Below are 14,192 nucleotides of genomic sequence, written 5' to 3'. Positions count from 1 at the left end.
AAGCGCACAATGCCTTTGATGTCTGTCGAAGTCGTCGTGATAAATACCCTATAGCGAGAATATGGCTTAATATTCTGCACAAAGAGCATTTATCCGGTTTACGCAGGGATGCAGGAAACAACAGTGACGCGATTTCCGTTTATTGGCTGTTTTGTTGTAAGGATGAAATTGTTTATCAAATTATTGGTCATTATATTTTGAATAATATCAATAGCTCCGAAAGCCATGTATTTCAATGCAAGTTTTTTTATATCTAACCCGTACTTAATGTAAGGATATGATTTATATCACTATTTTAACTATTATATGTACCGATATTTTTGTAGTATTTTGTCAATTATGCAGAAAATCCAGACAACGCACACATCTGATCGTAGTAAATGTTGTTTGTGATGTACACATGTATTTGATCGAAGTAAATGTGGTTTGTGATGTTCACATGTATATATTGAACTTTAGGTTTCTTTGTATTCGCGAGAAAAATCCGACGTCTATTCCTTTTACTTTTGTAATTGAATGTTGTCTCGGATTACAAGATTCTTGATGGGAACATTAATAGTCGAACACGTGTTATTGGCTCTTAATCAGCGCGTCTGTGTCAGGTCGAACTGAAACCAATATAATTTAAACACGGACTATAAAGCGAAAACTTCGCGTTGCAGCTATATTACTTGATCTGCAAAGAACTTGGAATTTGTCATTTCATCAACGAGACATTAATATGGCATTATTGTGTCCCTCCAAATAACACGACGCCACCACTAAATGTAGCGTATATTGGAAGCTTCCAATGCAATTGATTAGTGTTGAATAGGGCTGCCTTTAATCCGTGGCAGATCTCACATTCAATGATGCGCTCTAACACACGTCTGTAACATTGGTTTGTTTGTAGATATCCGCTGGGGGCGCGCTTTTTCAATGCGGCAAAAACAGGTTTTTCATATACGTGTTTGGAAGTGAAGCATTGGCGTAGGTTAAAATCCACAGCGAGTCAATTAAATAACGTTTACGAAAAAAAAAATGTAAGGTAGCAAGAAAAGATATGTCAACTAATATTTTAAGAAATATAACTATTCTGGAAGCATAAACATTCAATAAACTAATAAGGCACATGATAAAATGACTACAGAGATGGGAATTACAATTTATGTTGAGGATATGTTTGGAAAACATTAATTGTAAATGTGTATGAAATATGGACCAGTTTAACTTAAATTGTAAGTAAACGCCTTGTTTTATTTGCGTACTCTATTTGTTATTTATCATGACATTACTGTCTTAATGTTACTAATTTGGTTATTGCAAATGATTTACGAACTTTCAATCTACGTCAAAAGGTTTAATGGATGTACATTTGGGATGTAGTACATATGTGTTTTATTGTGATTTTTTGTATGACATCTGCAACCAATTTGCCAATGTGTTACTATGTATGGTTTCAAGACGCTCAATATAATAATGTCTATATGCTTATACTTTAGCAGAATTTACTTTAAGCTGTTTTTCTTTATATTAAATCTCTCTCTCATCCCCCCTCCCTCTCTCTGTCTCTCTCGCTCTCTCTCTCACTCCCCCCTTCTCTCTGTCTCTCTCTCCCTCTATATAATATTTATTTCTCAAAATAAAAATCACTGTGCTATTGTTTTGATATCTGAATTATTTGCATGTTCCATTGAAAGTAGATGAGCTGTCTCATTATTGATGCTTTGTGTATTTAATAGCATTGACAAAACCAATCTATCATTGGGATAGTACGTGAACCAGTAAATAATTTAACACATTGTATTCATGTTTGTTTAAAAATTCATATTTCTTAGAATCTGTACATTTTAGACCATTAATATATGGCGTAATTATCTATATTCGGATTTTTAAAACGATTTTGTTTGTTTAAGTTATCACCCAAGCACCGTATTCCTTAATGGTCTATTAACTGTATTTACTAAAACACAACGGATTGATTAAATAAACAAAGTCTTTAAACTGTTCTAGAGTTAAGTAAATTTACATTGTTAAAAGGAGTGCGCTATGAATTTGAACGTGTTTACGTGCGCTACACATGGGTGTGGACTTTTTGACTCTTAAATGTTCATCGTGCTTTTGACTGGATATTAAACTACTTGGGAAAAAAATCTACTTGTGTCAGATTAAGTCCGCCCCGTCATAGTTGACAAGGTGATACTGATGAGTGGCATTGCACTTTTTATGATAAACCACGTATAAATAAGTTAACTTGTATGAGGTAGGTTTTTCTTTTTTTTTTAACATATCAGGTAAACAAAATCTGTGTGTATGTCTAGCTAAAGCTAGATAAATACAAAAACATTAAATACAATTTAATGGGGGGGGGGGTAATTATTTTACGACCACTATGATATTTTATGACTAGTGATATAACATATAAAAGTATTTATTAGTGTTAGTGTAACCGCAGTAGCATGTTTATAAACGCGGTTTTAAAAAACGTTACCGTTGTTGCAATAATATAACAACATTTGTATTTATTTTGAGCCGAAATGGTAAGGCGTCTCAAACGGCGTGGCCTGCGCAATAAGTAACTGTCAAATAAATCTATCCCGGAGTCGGCTGAAGCCTAGATTTTTAAGAGAAAAAAACTAAATGTGGGCAATTTAAGGTGACAGATAAAGAATTCCTTTTCAGATCACATACAATTATCGACCGTTATTATTTTTGTGGGATAAAGTGTTAAGGCGATGTATGTATCTGAATGTTAGATTGACGTTTCCTCGGTCGTGGAGTACTAGACAACATTCATTGTCTTCCATCTTCCACAGTGTGGTTGATAACGGATTTGTTCAAAAGACGAAATAGGCTCAACAATGACGTTTAAGCAGGCTCCCTTAACATACAAAACTGTAGATTGTAGGTATATTGTTGTATATCCATAACTTTAGAGCACTTTATGCTACGAAGTGTTATATTATTTCCCTCAATAATATTAGATTGAGCAACAATAATTATAACATACATGATAGTTAAAATTACAATATTAACAACCTTGTATCAGCTTTTAAGTACACTATTTATTTTTGTGTTAATAAAATAGATATTAAAGAATATAAAATAATTATGGCAAAAGTTCTGAAGAATAATAATGATTGAAGTTATTGACATGCTAAAAATGGTAACATCGACACAAAGAAACACGAAGAGATAAGTTAATGAAAATATCAAATTAAATACTGACATGTCAACTACATTCAACAAAACTGCTGTCTGAATCGATTCCGTATGCAACGTTCGCACCGCAATCAGAAACGTTTTAACAATCTTAACACTTCGCCCATCTCCGAAGTCTCTGTAAAGGCTGGTTTATATAATAAAAAGCCGGTTGAGTCCAGGGTGACGTTTTAATGGTCGGATAACAGTTAATTATTGTAAAAAAGGACATCTGACTCGCACTAAATTATTATACATTTCCAGAACCAAACGTTTTTGTCAAAACTACATGTACATTGTACTATTTAATTCCCCGATTATTAAAATGAAAGTAAAGGAATGCCCTTCGTCCACCCACACCAATGTTAAGGTCCTACATAAAGATCAATCATGTAACCTTTACATGGTTTTCATCAAAGTCGGTTACAATATTAAGCCAAGCGAGAGGATTTCCAAAATGCATTACGGCGCATTTCGGCTCAAATTCAATCTAACATTTGAAGGTCAATAGTTTAGCCGTATGTTTTTCATATAGGCATTATATTCCCTACACCTATGTAAGGATTTTCAGGAAAAGTTAATTATATTGAAAATATAATGTTCGGGAAACATTAGTTTATTTAAGTTTGACTTTGAGTCATTGTCACTTCTTACCGCTAAAAAGAATCTCTATTTAGCTGTCTATGGTACTCCATTGTTTTAATATATCTATAGTTCAGTAGATAATTGTATGGATACTTACATACTGTATTTTCTTTTAATTTGACTTTTTCTGGTTTGTTTTCTGTTGTGTGAAATTCTACAGTCTTTACACATAATATTTTATGGGTACCTTTAAGGTAAAAAAATCACATTTACACATTTATTATTGAAATACATGAATATTGTTTAGAATATTAAAATTATGCATGTCTATGAATTTAATACAGGTAATAAAGGTAGTTCTGAATTCTGCCATCGCATGATACACACACAATCTCTTTACATGTTAAAACCGTACAGTCGGCTAATTTAATCATTAAAAATAATTGCAACTAAACATTATTTGTATAGGATTGGTTCCGACTGGTAGAAAGCGTGACCGAGTTGCGTGCCATAGGGTCGCATCACGGCGGACTCTTTGACAAATTTGAAATTCAGTTTGTATTAATAATCATATTCTGCCTTAAATCAAATTAATATCGACAAAAAAGATCATAATTTGGTACTGAGCGTCAATTTTTTTCAAAAATTTATTAAATTTAATAAAACAAAACATTTGAGCAATTTATCGAAACAGTGTCAATATTTTAACGCAGTCGTTTTTCAGACTACCAATAATTTGTTATTTAGAGAGTATTAACGCATGTTTAGATATTTAGAGAGTATTAATGCAAGTTAATTTATTTAGAGAGAATTAACGCATGTTTAGTTATTAAGAGAGTATTAACGCATATTTAGTTATTAAGAGAGTAATAATGCATGATTAATTATTTAATGAATAATAACGCATGATTAGTTATTTAGAGAGTATTAAGTCATGTTTAGATATTTAGAGAGTAGTAACCCATGGTAAGATATTTAGAGAGTATTAACGCATGGTTAGTTATTTGGAGAGTATTCACGCATGATTTGTTATTTAGAGAGTATTTACGCATGATTAGTTATATAGAGTGCATTAACGCATTATTAATTATTTACAGAGTATTAACGCATGATTAGTTACTTAGAGAGTATTAACGCATGTTTAGATATTTAGAGAGTATAATGCATGTTTAGTTATTTAGAGAGTATTAACGCATGATTAGTTATTAAGAGAGTATTATGCATGATTAGTTATTAAGAGAGTAGTAACCCATTTTTTAGATATTTAGAGAGTATTAATGCATTGGTTAGTTATTTAGAGAGTATTAACGCATGATTAGTTATTAAGAGAGTATTAACGCATTATTAGTTATTTAGAGAGTATTAACGCATTATTAGTTATGTACAGAGTATTAACGCATGATTAGTTATTTAGAGAGAATTAACGCATGTATAGATATTTAGAGAGTATTAATGCATATTTAGTTATTTTGAGAGTATTAATGCATGATTTGTTATTTAGAGAGTAGTAATGCTTGTTTAGTTATTTAGAGAGTATTAACGCATGTTTAGATATTTAGAGAGTATAAACGCATGATTAATAATTTAGAGAGTATTAACGCATGTTTAGATATTTAGAGATTATTAACGCATGATTAGTTATTTTTAGAGTATTAACGCATGTTAAGTTATTTTTATAGTATTAACGCATGATTAGTTATTTAGAGAGTATTAACACATGATTAGTTATTTAGAGAGTAGTAACACATGTTTAGATATTAAGAGAGTATTAACGCATGGTTAGATATTTAGAGAGGATTAACGCATGGTTAGTTATTTAGAGAGTATTAAAGCATGAGTAGTTATTATAAGAGTATTAACGCATGTTTAGATATTTATAGAGAGCATTAACGCATGGTTTGATATTTAGAGAGTATTAACGCATGGTTTGTTATTAAGAGAGTATTAACGGAAGTCTACCTATTTAGAGAGTATTAATGCATGTCTAGTTATTTAGAGAGTATTTATGCATGTTTAGTTATTAAGAGAGCATTAACGCATGATTAGTTATTTAGAGAGTATTAACGCTTGTTTAGTTATTTAGAGAGTATTAACGCATGTTTAGATATTTAGAGAGTATTAATGCATGCTTAGATATTTAGAGAATAATAACGCACGTTTAGATATTTAGAGAGTATAAATGCATGATTAGTTATTAAGAGAGTATTAACGCATGTTTAGATATTTATAGAGTATTAATGCATGTCTAGTCATTTAGAGAGTATTTATGCATGTTTAGTTATTAAGAGAGCATTAACGCATGATTAGTTATTTAGAGAGTATTAACGAATGATTAGTTATTTAGAGAGTATTAACGAATGTTTAGATATTTAGAGAGTAGTAATGCATGTTTACCTATTTAGAGAGTACTAACGAATGATAAGTTATTTAAAGAGTATTAATGCATGATTAGTTATTTAGAGAGTATTAATGCTTGTTTAGTTAATTAGAGAGTATTAACGCATGTTTAGATATTAAGAGAGTATAAACGCATGTTTGGATATTTAGAGAGTATTAATGCATATTTAGATATTTAGAGAGTATTAATGCATGATAAGTTATTAAGAGAGAATTAACGCATGTTTAGATATTTAGAGATTATTAACGCATGATTAGTTATTTAGATAGTATTAAGGCATGTTTAGATATTTAGAGAGTAGTAATGCATGTTTAGTTATTTAGAGAGAATTAACGCATGTTTAGTTATTAAGAGAGTATCAATGCATGGTTAGTTATTTAAAGAGTATTAACGCATGATTAGTTATAAAGAGAGTATTAATGCATGATTAGTCATGTAATCAGTATAAACGCTTGATAAGTTATTTAGAGAGTATTAACGCTTGATTAGTAATTTAGGGAGTATTAACGCTTGATTAGTTATTCAGAGAGTATTAACGCATGATTAGTTATTTAGAGAGTATTAACGCATGTTTAGTTATTTAGAGAGTATTAACGCATGATTAGTTATTTAGAGAGTATTAACGCATGATTATTTATTTAGAGAGTATTAACGCATGTTTAGTTATTAAGAGAGTATCAATGCATAGTAAGTTATTTATAGAGTATTAACGCATGATAAGTTATAAAGAGAGTATTAAGCATGATTAGTCATGTGTTGAGTATTAACGCTTGATTAGTTATTTAGAGAGTATTAACGCTTGAATAGTTATTTAGAGAGTATTAACGCACGATTTGTTATTAAGAGAGTATTAACATATGTTTCCAATCACATATGTTCCATCAAGTTTCAACAAGAGTTAAAGCACATATCTTTTCACTACATGTAAAGTATTGTGATAAGCACCATGCATATCATTTTATAAATACTGAGCCTAGTGCAGATGTTAATGGCATGAAAGCATCCCCCGAAAGGTTCATCATCGTGACTTGAAAAGCGTTTTTAAAAACGGTATTTTGCAGTTTTGCTACAAATGAATGTATAACAGGCTTTTACAACATGTTTTTTTTTCTTTCTTAATTATAATATACAGCTGAAGGTGACCTCACGTGAGTCTTTCGTCACATTCCGAACACAATGGCTATCACATGGCTATTGTTTGCAATCCTCAACATCGGCATCATGAAAGGTGAGACGGTTTCGTTTGTATAATCGTTTGCCTTTGTCATAAACCACATGATTCCTACATAATATATATATACTTCCTGCTTAGCATACATAATACATATAAGCAATGTAATCATGGATCGAATACGGCTTCCCCCGTTCAACGGAATACCCTTTTTGCCAACAAAACGATACGTTATATTGATATTTTATAACTTAATTTTATGTATTTCTTCACGGCATTATCATTTGAACAATAAAATCATACACGCGCATGTGTTGAAATACATTATGATTACATTCTCTTATATTCACAGCACAGGATCTATTTATTTGTAGCCAAAATATTGTTATAAGCAACTGAAAACTGACACGTTTTTGAAATGTCGATTTCAATACACAAAGCCACATCTTCAAATAATGCCTTAACGAGTTTTCTTCTAATAAATTAAGTATTTAAATCCAGTTCATGTTTTATTTAAACATTATGGGACTGACCGTGTCTAACATTAATGTATGCATTTTGAATATGGAAATGTCATTGATTTTTTACATTTTTGTCGTGGAACTAATTAAAATTGTATTACATATATAATGTACTTTACTTTACTAGTGTAAATGTCATAAACATGGTACACCTCTGTAGTCAAAACTCGAACATAAACGTTACGAGCAAATATGTTTGTTATGTCGCCACGGCGTAGTGGACATGGTGCCCGCCTAGCGATCGGGAGGTCGATCCCCACAGTTCTTTCAATCTATTCAAATACACCATATACTCGTTCTATTCCCAGGTAACGGAATCGAGAGCGTTTCAGATAAGCCTTACGAGATAAAATAAATATGTTTAAACTATGTGAAAACTAATAAACAAACCAATTGATAACTATGAAATATATATTTCAATAGAACATAAACATCAAAAGTATCGCAAATATATCATAAGTATAGCATATTTTAAGGTTTTAGTAAAAAAAATACATGTTTGTAAGTTGTAAAAAATTTTGCTTCGAAAGCAAATAAGGTTTATAAAATAATATTTTTATATTTGATAAATAATTGATAAAACTTAATACGAACCGCGTACATTAAAAACATATCAATACTTTTTATAGGCCATGGTTTATTATTAATTAATTGCAAACTAATGATTCGACCGACATTAACATTCTGATACGGAGTTATTAATCCATTTCATCAAACAGATCTAATTCGATATTTGCAAATAATGATGATTAAAAATTGATGAACCGAAAACATTCATTAACCTCAGACTCTATCTGGAGAGATTATTGAATAATTACATTAAAGTAAGATACTTAAAGGTCGATGTTTTTATGGTTTGGCATGTTTCATTACACAATTTATGTATAAATGTAAATATGTAATTGTGAATTATTATGATATTTGTAAAACTGGTTTTGATATCAACCATGGGTCCCCTATAAACATGTGTTTAAATAGGTGCATATTAATTGGCATTAAATCACTCATAATATGAATAAATTCACTTAAAATACAATTAAGTTCTTATGTTCATAACAAATGTGTAGCAATTTGTAGACATTAAAGATTAAAGACTGTTTTCATATTCTGGTAAGCCGTTATATAATAATTTGTGTCATTAAAAAGTTCTTGAAATATTTGAAATACCATAACCATCTTTGTACATTTTCATATCTCTTATGTTTTATTATTTATGGCATGCTAGATTAAAGTATAAATTGTTTTCATTGCATTAGTTTTAGTCTCATTGCGATTCTTATTTCCCTGCGAACTACATTTCAGATTACAAACATACACGCAACACAATAATAAACGACGAACAATAATTAAAACAAATTCGTTTGATGTCGCGCAACATTATATCTCAAGTTGTAAAATATTTATATATCAGTCCCTCCTCAAAATTTTCGCTTAATGTTTATTATAGTTTGTTGCATGAAGGTGTCATTAAATGGGTCATTAGATAACTGACTATTGTATCGTGTTCGATTATTTTCATCTCAAACACGACTCGTGGCAATAGCGCACGGATGATCCAATATTCCACTTTGTCTCCCAACTCCGCTTATGTCGCAAAGAAACTGGTTATGGTCAAATTTAACTGTTGACCTCATAGTGTGACCTTGACCTATGGGGGAATGAGACGGGTAATACACGCGACACAAAATGTTTAAATGACAAATTTTACCATCAACCTCTAATTTTGACAGTGACCTCTGATGTAGGGAATCAGGTTTAACTAATAAAATACCATCTCAACGTGGCGGTCGTTATCCGCTTTTTTGAATGGCCTGGTGCATGACATTTGAATCATAAGTGTTACCTTTATCTTCAAGGTTAGGAGACAAGTATTACAAGCGACCAAGTTGTCATATGATGGATTACTTTTGCGGCAAGATTTGATTAAATCCACCAATATCTGGCAAAGTTATGGCTGAGAAAAGAATTTTCAAGCCAAAATATGACCAATTTTGTATCTGTAATCTTTGACCTCTAAGTGTTATCTTGATCTTTGAGGTATGGAGAAGAGTTTTATACGCGACACTTCGTATGATGGTTTATGTTTGTGCAAACATGTTTAAAAATGCAACTATGATCTTTTATAAAATACATGAAATTTAGAACTATGTTATTACCAGATTTGACCATTGACTTTTTGGTCGGGTATGACCTTGACTTTTGAGACCATAGACTTTTGTTCCACGCGATACATCGTCTAATGATGGTGGATATTTATGGCAAGTTATTTCCAAATCTATATATGGCAATTTCATGTGTGAGACAAGAAACTTTGCACATACACACAGACGGACAGACATACAGGTTGACAGTGCAGCTTCTATATGCCGCCTTCTTCGAAAGGCTTGAGGCTTTACCTTAAAGGTTTACCTACACGCACTTGACTTCGAGCATTTAATCATTCATTTAACGTAACATATTGATAAACTGATATTGATAACATATTTAATTGTGCTTTGATGTTTTATACTTCATCTGGTAGAACTTGACGAGTAGAATTTACGCTAAATGATCGGAAAAAGAAAACTGAAGCAGTATACAATTAAAGAGGATTCCATTATAAGAGATGCAGTAATTGTATTTTTGGCAACGCCCATTGTTGTTATTTCGTGTGTGTTGTTGTTGGTGCTGTTGTTGTTGTTTTAAATTCTGAGAACGGCACTATGGTATGAAATGAATTTATTATCAAACTATGATAAAAGTCTAGTTAAATGTCAACATAAATGTCTATTGCAGTTAAAATGATCCAGCATCTAAAATCAAGTTACACTGGACGAACTCTGGTCGCTTTGTGAACCAAAATATAAGTTTGGTTCATAAGTCGCATAAGTCACGATTGCGCTCACATTGTTTATTATTTATACAAGTTCATGTTTTCCAGTAGTTGTCATGTTTACATTGATGTCACATAAACTCGCGGTCACCTTTCACGATTACGAGAAGACGTGGGACGAAGCCCAAGTCACGTGCAAGAATTCTGGCGGGATACTGTACGTGGAGGATTCAGAGGAACGTACAAACGTCTTGATGTCGTACAAAACTCTTTGGCAAATGTGAGTGAAAGCTTGTGGCCATGTTAACTGGGTTGCTATAATACGATTACCTATCATCGCCGAATACATCGGTTTAATATTTGTTTTGACACTATAATCACGAATTTGTTAATGTTTTAATTTAGATAGAACGGAAATAGGGCTGTCTATAGTGGTTTTAAGTCATCACTACCTTGTGGCATAAATAATTACCAATGTTATTGAAGAGCACATTAATGACACCTATACGTATATTTACAGTTGTTTTAGATTTAAAAGTGCCTTTTCACAGATTTTGGCATATATTTAAGTTTGTCATTAAATGCTTCATATTGATAAATGTAAACATTGAATCTAAAAAGCTCCAGTAAAAATCAAGAATAAAATTAAAGAAAGAAAAAAACTAAACTTCAACTGGGCTCGAACCACTGACCCCTGTAGTAAAAGTCTATCGCTTAAACCAATCGGCCATTCGTGCTCATACAGAGAGTGGTCTATTTTATACTTTATATTGCAATCCTCGTAGTGTCACAAAATATAACGAAAACAACAGAACTCTCCAAATTATTCAATCGTTTTGCGTTGCAACGCGTTATAATTCTCTTAGTAATTGTGTATATAGTTTTACATTCAATTACAAAGTGATACTCATCTTCGAGCATATGACAACAATTAAAATGTCTCTCCTCGTACGTTGTAACATTTCTACGTTTACAGCCAGCAACACATTTGGATTGGACTACACTATCCTTCCATCGGACAGAATGGCACATTCGGATGGACGGATTGCAAATGGCAAAATACAGGTGACACCTTTGCTGTCGATTGCTTCAGTTTTAATATAACAAATAACAATGAGAGTTGTATAAGCATTTAACCTTGAAACTAAGTTTAAATCGAAATGTTGTACGTTAATGGAGCGTTTAAAATACAACATTGCCACAAGAAGAGTGTCGATTACGGATTATAAAAGAATATATTTACTCTATTAATTATTTATCTTGTCTGCTGAATGATATTGTGTTTGTAAAAGTTACTGACACTTGCATACACCGTATGTTTACTAAAAAATAGCAATACGCACTGTCTACACATAGAAATGGACGAATGCAATGAAGGAAAACTTTCTAAAACATAAATAAACTATTCAACTATCCATTGGATTATCGTTTCTGTACATTTCAGACTGGTATAGCCATTACCTACCAGCTGAGCCTAAAGATGCTTCGCAAAAGCGATGCGGGCTCTCTGACAAAACTGGTGGCAACTGGATAACGGACTCTTGTACGGCCAAGTACCGCTTCGTCTGTGAGACCAAGTCATGTGAGCAGTGCTTTCATAATTCTAATGAATGGCACGTGTGTGACGCGTATAAAGAAGCAACGTGAAAATGGCTTTTACAACCAGCATTAAACCAGAAAAGCCTGCGAGTAACTCGCATGCTGTTCATGTTTTATGCTGTTTGCTGCTAATCAGTAATTAGGGGTTGGAAATGAAGCCTTTACAACTTGAATTTAGTAAGAAAGGTCTTGAATTAAATATCACTTTCTAAGGTACTACGCATGCGTCAAAATACGTATCTGAGTGGTAAGGGGTTCAGTGCTTTGATAACAATGCAGCCCTCACTTTCTCAAAGGTTATCTTGTATATATTTCATTTTAATACATGTACTTTCCATTGTACACTTTCTGAGTTTTTAAACTATTAAAATATTTGAAAATATAATTGTTATTATATTTTCATTGACTTTATTGTTAAATTTAGTATTCTTCTGTTTTTATGTTTACATTGCAATATTTCCACCTAACGATGTTTATATAAGTTTTAGACACGTGTACATTCAATAAAACCAATGGAGTCCCGACGGAGGGCGTTGTACTTAACCAGTTGGCGCTTGCAAATAGAAGTGTCGCGGTGTGTGCCAGCGAGTGCTTGCAGAGGATATGGCAGAACACACACAATTGCTGGGCTTTCTTCTTCGATCATGCAGCCATGGGAAATAACTGCATCTTGTACTTCCACAACGACCCGTTCTACTTTTCGACTGTTCAGACTACAGCAAATAGTAATGCAACATTTGGAGTCAAACAGTGCTACCAGCTTGGAGGTTAGTTAACTAACATGGTTGTACTGTATGTCTCCTTTGATACAAATACATAATCAGGTGTCGTTGCTTTTATTTTGTTATAGGAATTTTAGTGCACACGTTTACGACATCCTTTCTTTCAGAAGAAACCCACGTTAGCAACGTCAGTATAAAGGATGCAGCAGAAGTGCCAACAGAAGTCTGTAGCAGTTACAGTTTACAGGTAACGACCACCCAAAGCTCATCATCTACAACTTCACAGACTACACAGGCTTTAGCAACAACGCAAACCCAGACGTCGACGTCTCCCACAACGCAAACTCAGATGTTGACGTCACCAGAAGCTCCATCTGAGATGTCATCTACAACACAAACTCTCACGTCAACGTCACCAACTACACAAACTGACACATTGACGTCATCAACTGCGCAAATTCACACGTCGACGTCACCAACTGCACAATCGCAGACGGTGACGTCAGTAAATGTGCAAACTCAGACGGCCATGTTACCAACTACACAAACTCAAACGCCGACATCACGAACTACAACCCCTGGTATGTGCATGTGCCAATGTTCAGACATTCAAAAGCTTATTGGAAACTCTGCAAACTCATTTGCCAACCTTACAATCGAAGAACAGGTTGCAAATATCGTACGACGTTTACGACTAGACAAAACGACACTTACGTCCACCCTGCGAAAGAAAACCTCGGCAACTGATAATCGGCCTGTGTCAAAATCTATTGGCTATATTGGAATAACGTTTATGTCCATCGTATTCGGGTTGATAATATTTTCAGACGCACTTAAATTGTGGAATTATCTAAGACAGTTTAAAACAATGCCTGAAAGTAACAATGTCCAAACGCAACTCAGTCAATGACAATTGTACGTCCATCGACAAGGAGCAATTCGTTGTTTCTGATTTTTATATACCATATACTACCAGCGTGTAGCTTTTAATATACATTGACTTTGTTGAGTCGTTTGAATATTATTGGTACAATGCATTATCTCACATAATGGTTTGTACATGTATTTTCATTTTACACATTGGATATGAACGCCGTATAAAGAGAATAACAGGTTACTTTCTGATCTTTTTGTAATATATCAGGCAAGGCTTAGGCGATGCTTGCCGTTATATTATTCGTGCCGAGCCTGATATATTACAACA

General features: G+C 32.8%; 1 protein-coding gene across 3 annotated transcripts in view; it reads left to right on the top strand.

Annotated features, from left to right (window-relative positions):
* Nucleotides 1-817: 817 nt before the first annotated feature.
* Nucleotides 818-14,192, top strand: part of LOC127841939 (uncharacterized) — a 13,787-nt gene continuing 412 nt past the window's right edge. Inside the window, exons 1-7 of one of the 3 annotated variants that reach the window (XM_052371086.1) lie at nt 818-1,217; nt 7,296-7,391; nt 10,776-10,947; nt 11,644-11,732; nt 12,112-12,249; nt 12,749-13,033; nt 13,159-14,192. The exon at nt 13,159-14,192 is cut by the window's right edge and continues 412 nt beyond it. In XM_052371086.1, the coding sequence (XP_052227046.1) occupies nt 7,340-7,391; nt 10,776-10,947; nt 11,644-11,732; nt 12,112-12,249; nt 12,749-13,033; nt 13,159-13,898 (1,476 nt within the window). In that variant the 5' untranslated portion in view covers nt 818-1,217; nt 7,296-7,339 and the 3' untranslated portion in view covers nt 13,899-14,192. Of the gene's footprint in view, nt 1,218-7,295; nt 7,392-10,775; nt 10,948-11,643; nt 11,733-12,111; nt 12,250-12,748; nt 13,034-13,155 lie in introns of all 3 variants that reach the window. The other 2 variants (XM_052371085.1, XM_052371083.1) reach the window with 2 other exon arrangements.

Source organism: Dreissena polymorpha, chromosome 8 (genome assembly GCF_020536995.1).
Source record: "Dreissena polymorpha isolate Duluth1 chromosome 8, UMN_Dpol_1.0, whole genome shotgun sequence".
NCBI classification, from domain to species: Eukaryota; Metazoa; Mollusca; class Bivalvia; order Myida; family Dreissenidae; genus Dreissena; species Dreissena polymorpha.
Note: the sequence above shows the minus strand (reverse complement) of the source record. Positions and strands in the feature narration are given on the sequence as shown.